At 39.2% G+C, this 13,770-nt stretch overlaps 1 protein-coding gene across 1 annotated transcript in view; it reads left to right on the forward strand.

Annotated features, from left to right (window-relative positions):
• Positions 1 to 10,457: 10,457 nt before the first annotated feature.
• LOC127229038 (guanine nucleotide-binding protein G(q) subunit alpha) overlaps positions 10,458 to 13,770 on the forward strand; it is a 137,779-nt gene continuing 134,466 nt past the window's right edge. The window contains exon 1 of the mRNA XM_051194056.1: positions 10,458 to 10,642. Coding sequence (XP_051050013.1) covers positions 10,496 to 10,642 — 147 coding nt within the window. The 5' untranslated portion in view covers positions 10,458 to 10,495. The remainder of the gene's footprint in view (positions 10,643 to 13,770) is intronic.

Below are 13,770 nucleotides of genomic sequence, written 5' to 3' on the forward strand. Positions count from 1 at the left end.
ATTTATGTGTGACCTAAAAATCTAAAAGTCTGGATCAAATGCATTCATGCTTTTTATTTTATGAAAAAGAAAATCAATGCTAAATTCTGTGGGTGAATATTTAGTCTGTAGAGTTTTCTTTTCTTAAAATGTACTTATTATTTAGACTTAGTATTTTCATGATCCCTTCATGCATTCCAAATAACATTAGTGAATTGCTTGTGTTTTCTAAAGAAGTGGGTTTATAGCAGTGTTGTCACATTATAAATAAATGTGTGTATATAACTTAGAGATCAAAATAACTTCTTTAGCTAAGATTATTTATCTCTTAGGAAATAAAGTTGTAACCCTGGCTTTGCAATCGCTGTGACTCATCCATTAACAGAAGGAGCTCAGCCACGGCCATGTTCTTGCCTTTGTTTGAGTGTATGAGACATAAACTATATCCTCTAGGTCGTGGATATCTTCTACATTAGTGCTGCGGACCTTATAGGTATAGGTGAGGCTTTTCCTTGGAATGAGTTTACAGTTCTGGCTGAATATGCACTCCTTCTCCACAATGCTGTGGTATCTTTATCCGTGGAGAATTCTGGGGTTTTCCCCACTTTGAACCCTTATCATCCGCATCCCATCCATCTCTAGTCTAGAATATTACACATCCATCCTCCTGCCGTCTCCTCTAAATTCCCATTGTGTTTTGCTTGAATCACTGGAATACCCTACATTCCGAACACAGCAGAACATGTCCTTTACCTTTCAAGACTCAAAGCTGTGTAGTCTGCATAAATTTATTTTTGTGTTTAAAAGTGTTTATTTGAACTTGTTTTCTGATCTGTAACATTCTATATTCCTTGAGCCCTGTCTCTGCCACCCAGTTCTCTCTCCTTGCAAGCCTCCTGCTTCCTTCTCAGCCTATCTGTCTTGGCCAAATTGGTACTCTTGCCTTCCTTTTAACCTTACAGCTAAGTTCCTCTCCACACTGATTTCACCTTAGCCACTCCACAGTCTGTGAGTGTCAGTGTGTCTTTTTAGAAAGTTGTTCCCCTGGTTGCTAAAGGAGCAATGCTTTCTTTTTCCTTTTTTTTTTTTTTTTTTTTTTTTTAAGAGACAGAGTTTTACTGTTTAGCCTGCCTAGCTTAGAATTCACTATATAAATCAGACTGGCCTTGAACTCACAGAGATTGATCTCCCTGCCTCTGTCTCCTGAGTGCTGGGATTAAAGATATGTGCTACCATATCTAACCATTTTCGCCACTTTTAATTGTTAAATGCATAGTACCCATTACTATCTAATATTTAATTCATCTGTTACCATATATCATGTACACATTTACTGTCCTCTGGGCAGCTGTGATTGCCTACATGGGACCTGCTCAGGAGTTGGGTGATTATTTTTCTGTCATGGAGGTGGGAAGGGCTCATGAGGCCCTTCCCTTCTCTAAGGGTATATAGTGAGCATCTCTAAGTGATGTTGTGTCTCAGAAGTTGCCCATGCTCTTTTTCCTTATCCATGCTTTCATAAATAACAACAATTAAACTCACTGATTCACCAAGCTATACTTGAGTAGGATGGTTTCTTTGGTTTATTGCAGGTGTCCTGTCTAGGGAAAATAGATATCTCTTTGTCTTCCAAGGATAAGTTCACACAACAAGATCTCTTTGTATAGTCATGCTGGCATTGAACTCCTTCAATTTCTGGAGTATTGGGATTATAGGAGTACATTGCTACATCTAACTCCTAATGTTCTCTTTGTTAAGGCAACAAGTGCCTTGTATCCTAAGTCTGAAAGAATATAATGTACAAACTCAATAAAATGATGAAGGCATGGTTTGAGCTGAACATTTCTAAGCATGGTGTTTAATACTAAGATTCTTCAGATCATTGCCTCACTGTTTGGGGACTAGAGAATTGTATCAGGGCCAAGACTGGGGTGAGGTGAGGAGAATACTTGCAAGATAAAAAAATTTATAGCACATTTCAGCACAGCACTATGTAGTCTTGTGTTGGTTTGTTAAATCTGCAATCTGCATTTTTTTTTTTTTTAAATAATGTTTCTCATAGTTGGTTTTTTTTTTTTTTTTTGTACTCTACCCAGGCTTGTATTAATCTTTTCTGATTTTTCAAATTGATTTTACATTTTAATTTTATGTGGTATATATTGATTTTTACATAGCAGATACTTCTAATGTGGATTAACTAATTCTCCTTACCTGGGATTTCTGTTTCTGCAGCTTGGTTATCTGAGGCCTAAAAATACTAAGCAGGAAACTCCAGAAATGAATAATTTGTATTGTGTTATATACTGTTCAAAGTAGCAGGATGTAATTTCACACCTCCACCCTTGCTGTGTGATGTTAGTCAGACCTTTGTCTCATGTATCCATAAAGTATATGCTATCATCTTGTTAGTTACTTAGTAGTATCTCAGTTATCTGTTGACTGTAGTAAAATCAGTGGTGGAGTTCAGGTAACCTTACTTAATTTAATAATGCCTCTGAAGCAAAAGAGTAGTGATAATGGCAGTTTGCATAGGCCAAATGGAAGGTGCAAAGTGCTTCTTTTCAGTGAAAATTCTCATAAGAAAGGAAAAGTATTGCATGTTGAAGTACCAAGATTTATAGTAAGAATGCATCCCTAATGTTTGCTTTGCTGTCATCCTTCAGAGTGTGAGCTTATGGCCACAGTCTGTGAAAAGTGCCAAGCCAGGAGGCAGAAGGCATCTACTTGTGAATATAGCAAAAGGACAAAATAGATATTGCGGCTTAACAAGTGCAGTAGCAGAGATTGTGGAGGGTTGGGTTGTACCCTAGAGAAGACTATAGTGTGTGCATGAGAACACAAGCTTACACAAAGTATGAACTTACCCATAGCCAGAAATCTATCAATAGGAGGAACCAGAGTAGTCATGGTTGCTAGTATATGCCATATCCTAGAGTTAACAATGGATAATATATGTACCTGTCCTAGAGTGGTAAATGATACACCATGTTGGTACAGATAGATTTATAAAGCTGAGAGATTAGGATTGTTAACATTCTGAAATACTTTTCTCTCCAGTGCTTTCTTTGGAATCCATCATTATGTAAATGTGCAGTCAGCAAAAGACAGTGATGGAAGTATCATTAGCCAGGTTTATCAGGAAGGAAATAAAGGATGAATTTGCCATGATGCTGTCAGAAGACTCAGTATGGTTCATATAAAATATGTTTATTTTTGAGACATGGTCTCATATATCCTAGGCTAATTTCAAACGTCATGTGTAGTTGAGGATAATCTTGATTTTCCAATCCTTCCTACTCTGCCTCCCAAGTTCTGGGATTACAAATATGGGTTACCATGCTTGTTTTATGTGGATCAAATCCAGGTCTTCCTGCTTGTGAGCTGAGCTCTTTACCAAGTGAACCACATCCCCAACCTCTAGCCCATGTGTTTAAGTGCTCAGTGTTTTTGAGCAGATAAGGGATATGCATACCAACCCTGTGTTCAGGTTGGACACCTCACTCTGGTTAGAAGTATTTCTGTGCCAATGCAGCTTTATGATGTCGACTGGATTTTGGGAAAATTGTTGAGGTATGAAATGAAATACACTTCACATAACAATTAATATGAAGAGAGAAAAGTGTAAAGTGTAAACCTTTTATAAAATCTAGAATAACATCTATGTATTTGAGTCTTTTAATAACGCAAACAAATGAGAGAAATCAGGAAAATAGATGAGTAAACTCAATAAATGAGAAATTTATACACCAATTTTTAAATCAGTAAATAAAACGATGTCAAATTAGGGAAATGCTTGTACCTAAGAACTAATTTCACCTTAAAAACAAAACTATCCAATGCAACAACACAGAAAGCAATTCTTTTAATAACATTTTAAGTAATACAGACAAAAAAAGTTTAGAACAGTTTCTTATAAGTGAATAATTAAAATAAAATACAGTTTATTTTTTGTTTAGCTATCTAAAAATGTGGTGCTGGAGGTAGACCAGGAGGCGGAGTAGAGCTGTAGGAACCCTGCACTGTCCCAGAGGTTGCACTTGTGGGAGTGTCTGCGCTTCCCCACTGAGAAAGGAGTTAGCCATAGCTCTCTTTGGGTATTCCTTATATAAGTCAAGGAGTTGGAGAAGCTCAGAGTGCCTAATGCCAGGGGAATTGTTAAGTTTTGTACATCCTTAGCCTTTCAGACAGTCATTAATAATTTCCAATAACGTAATTAGTACTTACCACAGATGGCAAATAGGAACAATATGGCATTGGTCAAGAACAGACAAAAAGAAAAAGAATCTGGAAAGAAATATTTGAAATGTTCTAATTTTAGAAGTATTATCTAGGATGAATATTAATTTTGATAAGTAGGGAGATATTCAGTAGATATGGGTATAAGGTCAGGTGCCTTTCACAGCACCTATGAGCACACCAAGACTGATGGGGTGGCTTGATCTCTGAGTTCAAGGCCAGCCTGGTGTACAGAGGGGGTTTCAGGACAGCCAGGGCAACACAGAGAAACCGTGTCTCAAAAAACAAAAAAGCAAACAAACACCTCACAAAAACAAAAAGAAAAGGAGCAAGAGTGATGGGGCTCGGAGATGCCCAGTTGATAAAGTGTTCATTTTACGGCATGAGGATCTCAGCCTGATGCCCAGCCCATGTTAAAGCCAGGCAATTGTGGTCCTGTGTGCTTGTGTCAGCATGGGTTCTTTGAACATGTGGATCCCTGGGCTGACTGGACAGCCATTCACCTACTTGGCTTAAGAGACTCATTCTCAAAAAATTATGAACAACTTCTGAGGAACCCTGATGTTGCCCATTAGCCTACACATAACCTGGTGGACACTCCTGAAGAGTTTCTATTTCTCTGTCTCTGACTCTGTCTTTCCGTCCCTCCCTCTTCCTCTCTCCCTCCCTCCTCCCTTCCTCCCTCCCCTCCCTCCCTTCCTCCCTTCTTCTCCCTCCCTCCCTCCCTCGATGAGCCTTACAGTAGCTACCAGATAAGTTTCCTGTAAGGCTTTAACTGTTTTGGGAAACTAGGGCCAAATAATCTCCAAAATATTTCCAGTAAATGCTAAATTTTCAGTGCACTTTGCCTATTTTTTAAAAATAACTTAACTGGCTTAGCTATTACTAAACTTCCTGGTCCATTTAGTTTCTACTCATAATTGGTGATACTAAATTTAGTTATTTTAAAAACTGTCTAGTATTTTCTACCAGACTCCACTGGTCATAAATGATTACCAACCCATGCCTTGAAGGACAGATGTATGAAGAGAAGTTTGAGTGACTTTGTCAGAGCTGCTCAGGTTCAAATGCAGATTCCCTGTGTAAGGGGAGCAAACGCCAAAGGTGGAATGTGCATTTCCAAGTAGTTTTGCCTGAATTGTGGACAACACATGTATTGCATTTGACTCAGAGTTTGACCACATTTATCTCACTGTTTTCCATTAATTCTTCCCAGGCTGTGGGTGGGTAATGTGCGCCTTGTTACAAATTCATCCTTGAAGTATCTGGCTCTGCTTTATCCAAGTTTACATGAAACTAGCTCAAGTTCATCTTGCTGGGCCTGAGATTATGTGCTTTATATTTCTGGCTTAACCCAGTGGACCTGAAACAGTTCACTTGACTTGTAACTCAGCTTCATGAGCCTTGCGTTTTTTTTCCCCCTCTCTTTACCTGGGAGCTGGCCAATCAGGAGGGTGGAGTCGGGACATTTGGCCTCAGCCTTTATATTCATTCTAGGGTTTTAGATTCACAATCTCTAAATAGAGTCAAGGAAGGCCCTGGCAGGATGGAATGAATGTATTCATTCTACAGTCTTCAATACTACAGTTTTCCTGACTGTATTTTGGCATTTTTATTTACAGAATCTAAAACTCCTAGAAGTGGTGTGGATGGTTTCAGCATGTTTCCCGGTACTCCTAGGTGACTCTGGCCTTTCTCTGAGGGTGGAGGATGAATAGGTGGAGTCTTAGGATTCCTGGTGATGTCAGTGTTTGTTTTGCTGGATCCTGGTGGGTATAGATGGGCACCGAGTTCTTGGGAATAGGCATAGTAGTAGCTGCATTTTCAGAGCATTGAGCGATGCTTGAAGGGTGTGTGATTGTCCATTGGCATCTCTTTTATAAGAGTACAAGAAGGTTGTCTGAGTGTGAGACAGAACCAATGAGTCTGATTACTTCAACAAAAATGCTAATTAGAGAGAGCAAACCACTAAATCTATGATTGCATTTCAGTAATTACATGAATGCTAATTCATGACCCTTAAGATATACATGATTAGATTTGAAAGTCATTTTTGACAGAACCATTTGCAGATCATATCATGCAAATTGGCAGAATAATTAGCATGAGTGTATGAATGCTTCCTGTGAATTAATTGGATGAGAAAAGTAAGAATTGTGGTAGACTATAAGTTTTGGTTGTGTTGAAAAAAATCTTGATAAAACCAGAACTGTGAACATTGAGGGTAGGAGGGTGTGTGTATGTGTGTGTCTGTGTCTGTCTGTCTGTCTGTCTATCTGTCTGTCTCTCTGTGTGTGTGATGGTATCAGTCTACCAAGCCTGGTATTCCATTATAGGGTGTTAAATGTGTGTTTAATGTTTGTTCTGATGCCAAGTGAAGTAGGGAATACTCTGTGTTCTTTATCCAGATCCAGGGAGTAGAGAAGAAAAAAAAAAAAAAAAAAAAGTGTTCTTTGCAGCCACTTATAAATGCTAAATGACATGGCCTTTTAATTGATAGTATAGTTCTTATGACTGAGTATGTTGAGGAGCTAGTATAAGAAATTCAGAGTATGGCCGGGTGTTGGTGGCACATGCCTTTAATCCCAGCACTTGGGAGGCAGAGGCAGCCAGATCTCTGTGAGTTCAAGGCCAGCCTGGTCTGTAGACCTAGTTCAGGATAGGCTCCAAAGCTACACAGAGAAACAAAACAAAACAAAAACAAAAACAAAACAAAACAAAAAATAAGAACTGCAGAGTATGTTTCTGAAGATACAAGCAATGTTTATAGGGACATTTTCTAGCCATGTTCATAGTTACTGAAGGAGGAAGCAGATTTCTCATGAGTCTCACATCCTCCTGTATGTTGACTTGATTGTTAAATGTTATAAATATTATTAAATGTTTTGATGGGAGATTTCGGTGTAGCAAAAAATAGCAGGCAAAATAGAATGATGATACAGACGTGCATATCATTGACATTTGACAGGACAAAACATAGGGTGTCTCAAGAGTGCTTGATAAAGGATGGATGTGTACAAATAAAAGAGGTGCCAGAAAGCACAATTCACTGTGTCCTGTGTGTGTGTGTGTGTGTGTGAGAGAGAGAGAGAGAGAAAGAGAGAGAGAGAGAGAGAGAAACAGATACAGAGAGACAGATAGACACACACAGAGAGAATATGAATGTAGGGGGGTTGTTCTGAGTACAGATGCACACAATCTGTCTTAATAGGTTTAATTAATTACTATATTTCTTAATACTGATGGGAGATTCAAGCCTGGGATTCTGGTTTGAGCTTTTTCACATTTTAGCTGGATGACCACTTTGTCTTCCTTCATCACAGTTGGCCTCCTAAGAGTGTCTTGAGAATGAGGCACTGACAGTGTTGTACTTGACAAACCAGAAAATAAATCATAGAAAAACTTCTAGAGCAATTCCTGTCCATCGTTTAATTGTCTTATGTTTTTCTTTAGGTTTGTAGTCAGTTCTAGGCAGAAACATTTGACACACTTCCACTCAGTAACTGAGGAGCGAGCAATTTATAAAAGTGTGGGCCAGATGTAGATAGGAAGGGCTGGTAAGAACCAAAAACTCAAGAGAGGAAAGCCATATGGAGGGCTACTCAGCAGTAGCTTGTGGCCTCCTGAAGGGGACATTGCACACCTGATTAGCTACTGTAGGAATGACTCTTGTGCTCTCACTGCTGTCTCTGTCTTGTCTTGGCTAAGCTGTAAGTGTAAGTCAAAAGTCAGGAAACCTGTGCCTGGGAGCTCTCAGGGTAGCACCCAGTAATATGGGCAGGAGAAAGGAGCCCTGGCTCTGTTTCTGGCTATAGGAAATCATCATCATCATCATCATCATCATCACCATCACCGTTAAATTATCATAATAAAATTATAATATGCTAATATTAGTTGTATTAAATCAATAAAATTAATGCTAATTATCATCATCATTTTTTAAGGGCTCCAGGAATATATCCAAAGAGATAAATGTTGACTGCTGTAGCCTAAAATGGCCAGTGTAGCTTGTATTTCATGCATTACTTATCTTTTATTTAAGAGGTAATTATGTAAAGATTTTTTTCAGATGACCAAGAGGAAAGGAGCCTATTTCCTGACTCTCTTTGCTACTTTTCCTTTTCATTAACTTTACAAATTAAGATCTGTTGGGGCGGAAGAGATAGCTCAATGGTGAATTAAGAATACATGCTGTCCTTTCAGGGAACCCAAGTTCAGTTTCCAGCAGCCATGTCAGGTGGTTCACAGCTGTCCATAATTTCAGGTCCACATGACCTGGCTCCCTCATCTGGCCTCCTTGGACATATATTCCTGGGTTCATGTCTACCCACAGACACAAACCAACCCCTCCAACACATCATTACAAATTAAAATCTTTGGCACCGAGTAGATAGTAGTTAGGAGCTCTTAGCTGTTGATGCTCTTACACAGATTCTGAGTTCAACTCCCAGAAAATATCTGGAGGCCTCTGGCCTTCACATGTACATAAGCATACTCACACACGTACACACTTTTCCTTTTTTTTAAATAGAAAAATCTCTGCCATTTTTGTAGTATGAATGATTGGCAGAGGTACAGTGTCCTTGGATGGGGACAGTAATAAAAGGCAAAAATCTTAAGTTTTTTTTTCTTGCATCTTTTTAATTGCTTAAGAAAGTAGCAGTACTAGTTTCTATAAATTGTTGATTAACAATTACTAATTTGTGGCTGCATTTTTATTGGAATTAAATATTTTCAGGTATTTGCTACTTGTAGTGGGCATTATAGAATATTCTTTATAGTTTTTGAATTAACACCACTAAAATATGAATTAGCTTTCACATTTCAGTGTTATATTTATATTTCAAGCTGTTCTGTATCACCCCATTAAAAGTCATTGGGCAGGCTGGAGAGATGGCTCAGTGTATAAAGCCCGATCTACACAAGTGTGAGGACTGGAGCTTAGATCACTAACCCTTGTAATGTGAGCTTGTAATTCCAAGGCTCAAAGGTGAGAAGGGATCCTTAGAATAGGCTGACTAGCTATATTAGTGAAATCTGTGAGCTCTGGGTTCAATTGCAAGAACCTGCCGCAGTGTATGTGGAGGAGAGTGGTCAGACAATTCCTGACACTCACCTTGGGCCTCAACATGCACATGTTTGTGCATGGTACCACATATATGAAATAAATAAGTAAGCAAACCACCTAGAGTAGAACACTGGGTCCAGAAGCACCTTCCACTGTAACGTCTGAGGATTTTGTATGTCTGACAGTTATTTAAGACACTTCGGTAAAAACTTAAGTATTTATTTGAATTTTCACGATTGTTTATGAAGACAGTAATAAAGTCTGTGAACACCAGAAAAGCAGAATGGAATGAGGGCGGGTTTGCAGTTTTTGTTCTCTTAGTCCCCTCCATCCTCCCTCCTTCCCTCCTTGCCTCTCCTCCCCCTCCCTCCCCCTCCATCCCTCCCCCTCTTCCTCTTCCTTCTCTTCCTGTTCCTAGCAGACTTGCTGGGAGGAAGGCTGTCACTTCTCATTCTGTTCTTTCATATTTAAATATCCAGTGTGTGTGTGTGTGTGTGTGTGTGTGTGTGTGTGTGTGTGTGTGTGTGTGTGTTTAAATGTACTTTACATTGTTGGGGAGTGGAAAAGGACAGGACAAAAGGCACTTGTGTTCAGAAATGTGACACTTTTAGATTTAAAAATGCATATTGAAGATAGTAAAGAGAAGAAAAACATCTACTAACAATAATTTGTTGTTCCTCATGAGTGACAGGCCCTGGGAATAAACACTGTGGATACTGTTGTCCAGAGTATCACACGTGTTCTGGTCTACAAGGAATCTGTTGTCTATTTTGCCACAGTTCCAGACTGGAGAAAAACATCTTAGGTTTTAAGTCTTCTCTTGTTTATTTCTGAAATGTATCAGTATAATGCTATTGCCATTTCCAGAGTGCCTGATGCATTTCAGATATGCCCAGGGAGAGGGATTTGTCAAGTTTCAGTTCTTTTCCTGTGATGAAGTTGCACTTATTTCTCAGAGTTGTTGGGTTACAAGTGGTGTTTGGTAGATTTATGCTCAGGTGTTTCCTAAGATGTGAATAGTTTGAGCTCATTTGCCTTTGAAATGGACAAGTGTCCTCTGTAGGTGGTATTTAGATTTTGTATGGCTGCTTCTCTCAGCAGGTCTTTTCGGGTCTGTGAAATCTAGGCAGTTGTGTAGTTGTGATCTAATGTGCTGCTACCATTTTCATTCCAGGGACAGGAGAGAGCGGCAAGAGTACCTTCATCAAGCAGATGAGGATCATCCATGGGTCCGGATACTCTGATGAAGACAAGAGGGGCTTCACCAAACTGGTGTATCAGAATATCTTCACAGCCATGCAGGCCATGATCAGAGCTATGGACACTCTCAAGATCCCGTACAAGTATGAACACAATAAGGTATGTGAACTCATTGGGACATTTGGCAGAGGGGTTCATGAATGGTGTCTTAGCACTTCTAGAATGCACAGTCGGTGTTAGAAATGCACTCATTCCCCTCTCCTTCCTTCCTGTGCTGTGCCCCCCCCCCCCCCCATCTCCTCTCCTTTCCTATGGTCCTCTCCCCCTATGCCTCCCCTCTGTATGCATGGATGCCTAAGTGCTTCCTTATGGAAGCCAGAGGTCCATGTTTGAGTGTCTTTCTCTATCCACCTTATTGGTTTGTATATGCTATAAAGCAAAAGATAACCCAACCAACTATCTGGCCTGTTTGATAGTAGGAAATTGTTCACAGTTGCAAAATTGGTTCTAGCTTTCGGAATGCCACACTATTGGAATTTCTTTTGATATTGACTAAGTGTTACTTCATTGAATGGGAAGTTTTTTCTGGCTATGGAAGAAGCTGTGGACCAGATGGTATAGCACTGCGTATCTTTTTATAAGCTTTACTCTATTCTAAGGATTCCAAACTCAGGAAGCAGCTTGTAATAAATTGCAGTAAGTTGCACACTTCTACCAGACCAAGATTAGTTTTTCCTTGAGTATAGGTATCTTGTCTTTGGGAGTTCTGTCCTAAACAAGCTTGTTTTTATATTGGTGAGCTGCTTCTAACCTCCTTAAGTTGAATGAACACATGTTTTAGGATTTCATTTGAAAACATACTGATCTAGAGTTGTTTATTTATAAATACCAACTTGTCCTTTCTCTGAATACAAGTGTTCATAGCTAATGATAAAGGACTTATGCAAAGTGTTCAACCCTGAGATTACTTCATTATTTAATGCTTTCTAAAAGAGTGGATTTCCATGATCTTACACAGGTACGCTCTTTTGATTACATTCTCTGTCTTGCTCTAGAATTTGGTTGTTAATAAAAAGGAAGCAGCCCACTGCTTCTGAGTTAACATGGCTATGGAATTACAGCTTGGAGAAGAAGGTCTGGATTTGACAATTGGTGGTATTCTTGTGTTACTATTGTAGTCGTTTTATATGTTCATACATTATCTCCTCAGTCAGATTGCAGGGTACCTTGCAGGAAGCAAGCATGCTCTTTGGTAATATTTTCCCCCTACAATATGTCAGAAACAAAGCTGAGGCTTTTGCTCATTAAGTAGAGCACTCCAGGCACGGATCCTGATATCCCATTGCAGCTGATTTGTGATTTCTTTGAACTGTCAAGTCAGGGTATCAGACAGTGTAAAAGTATTTATAATCTGTCTCATTGCCAGTCTCTGCAAGAGAAAAGTACCCAATTTGGTATGTTTACATGAAATGACATTTAAGGACTCACCTTGTGCTACAATTCCATCTTTCCTTTTGTTCTATATTTTAAGTATCCCTGATTTGAAAAATCTAAGATCTCAAATGTTATGGTGCCTTTCTGGAGGGCAAAGGATAGATAGCTTGCAGGGACTAGTCTCTTTCCCTAACAAGTGAGTCCTAAGGGTTTGCCAGTTTGCCAGTAAAAATGACAAGTGCCTTTACTTGCTGAGTCTTCTTGCTGGCCCCTTATGTAAATTCAGTAAAATTACTTAAACGAACAAACAAATAAACAAAAACAAAACCCCAAAACCATGTAAAATTTCCACCATGCTATGTACATACCATGAAAAGGAAATGACTTTGTTAAATTTAAGTTTCATCTGACAGATACTTGTGTATATACATATGTTACCAAGTCAAAACACCTGAATTCTAAAATGTTTCTGGTGTAAGCATTTCTGACAAGGGAGTCTCAGCCTTAAATAGTTTCTAAGTTTAGTCTTACATAGTCTTCTAAGTTCTGATGACCAGGCTCATTTGATAATTTGTCTACTTATAGTTCCCTTTGCCTGAGTATCTGAGGACTTTGTTATTTTGACATCTGTCTTTCCTTTTCACTTGGAATGGAGGGGTACTAAGATGACCAGAACTATGGTGTCTGAGAATAAGGAAGGACATGTCCCAGGAAGATAGCTTAGTAGGGGTGAGTGTGTGCGTGTGTGGAGCAGTGATTCAGTCAGTGAAACACTTGTCTTGTGCCTAAGAATAAGGAAAACATGTTCCAGGAAGGTAGCTCCATAGTGTTCAGGGGATGATTCAGTCACTAAAGCTCTTGCCTTGCAATCATGAGGATCTGAGTCCATGCCTCAGACTCCAGGTGAAAAATGTCGAGTCATGGTTACACAGCCATGCAATCCCAGCATTGGAGAGGCAAAGTCAGGAGGGTCTTTAAGGCTCATTAGCCAGCCAGCTATCTTAATTGGCAAGCTTCTGCTTAATGAGAGGCCCTGAGAATGATAGCAAGGTTGTCCTATGACCTTCATACTCTTGCATATGTGCATGCATGAAGCATTTATCTAATTATTTTTTTATTTAATAAAAACTGAGGAGTCAGACATGGGTAAAAACCTGATTGATCAGAGAAGCGGCAGTGGAGAAGCAACCAGTGACCTCTCATCTCTCTCCTTTCGGATCCAAAAGGGCCTTCAGATCTTTCTAAGCCCCTCTCTACTACTTTCTGTGTTTCTCTATGTGTATTCTGGGTCTTCCAAAACCTCTATGGCTAATTCTGATTAGCCAGTTTCTAACTCCAACCCCTGATTCAAGGTTAAACTTTATTGGCAGTCTTCCACAACCCATGCATACATACTCCTAGTCATACACATTTATTAAAAATGGAGAGTGCCACATTGAACCTATTTAAATTATTCTGAAACTTTTGCATTTACTCAAAAATCCTCAAGATCCTCAAAGGTATTTTCCAAGAAAAATTGGCCAAAATTCTGAAGGCTGTATCACTGTATCCCTGCCTTCGATCAACTGAATAAGAAAATGCTACTTTAAAAAATTACAAACAAATAAAACCAAAACCAACAACACAAGGGCATTTTCTTAGTTCACAGAATCATCATGGGCTGATTGCAATGTAGGGATTTCTACCTATATAAATAGAGCTATTAGTTCTACCTATAAACCGAACTAACAGATGTATGTTTTAATCTGTTTTTCTGAAAAGTCAGATGAGCCAAAGAATTGCAGGCTGCAGAAACAGCAGTAGGAAGAAAACTTCTGAGGGTGTGAGCTCATAGCAGGCCTGAGAAGCTGAAT

The sequence above is a fragment of the Phodopus roborovskii genome, unplaced genomic scaffold (genome assembly GCF_943737965.1).
Source record: "Phodopus roborovskii unplaced genomic scaffold, PHOROB, whole genome shotgun sequence".
Lineage (NCBI taxonomy): Eukaryota > Metazoa > Chordata > Mammalia > Rodentia > Cricetidae > Phodopus > Phodopus roborovskii.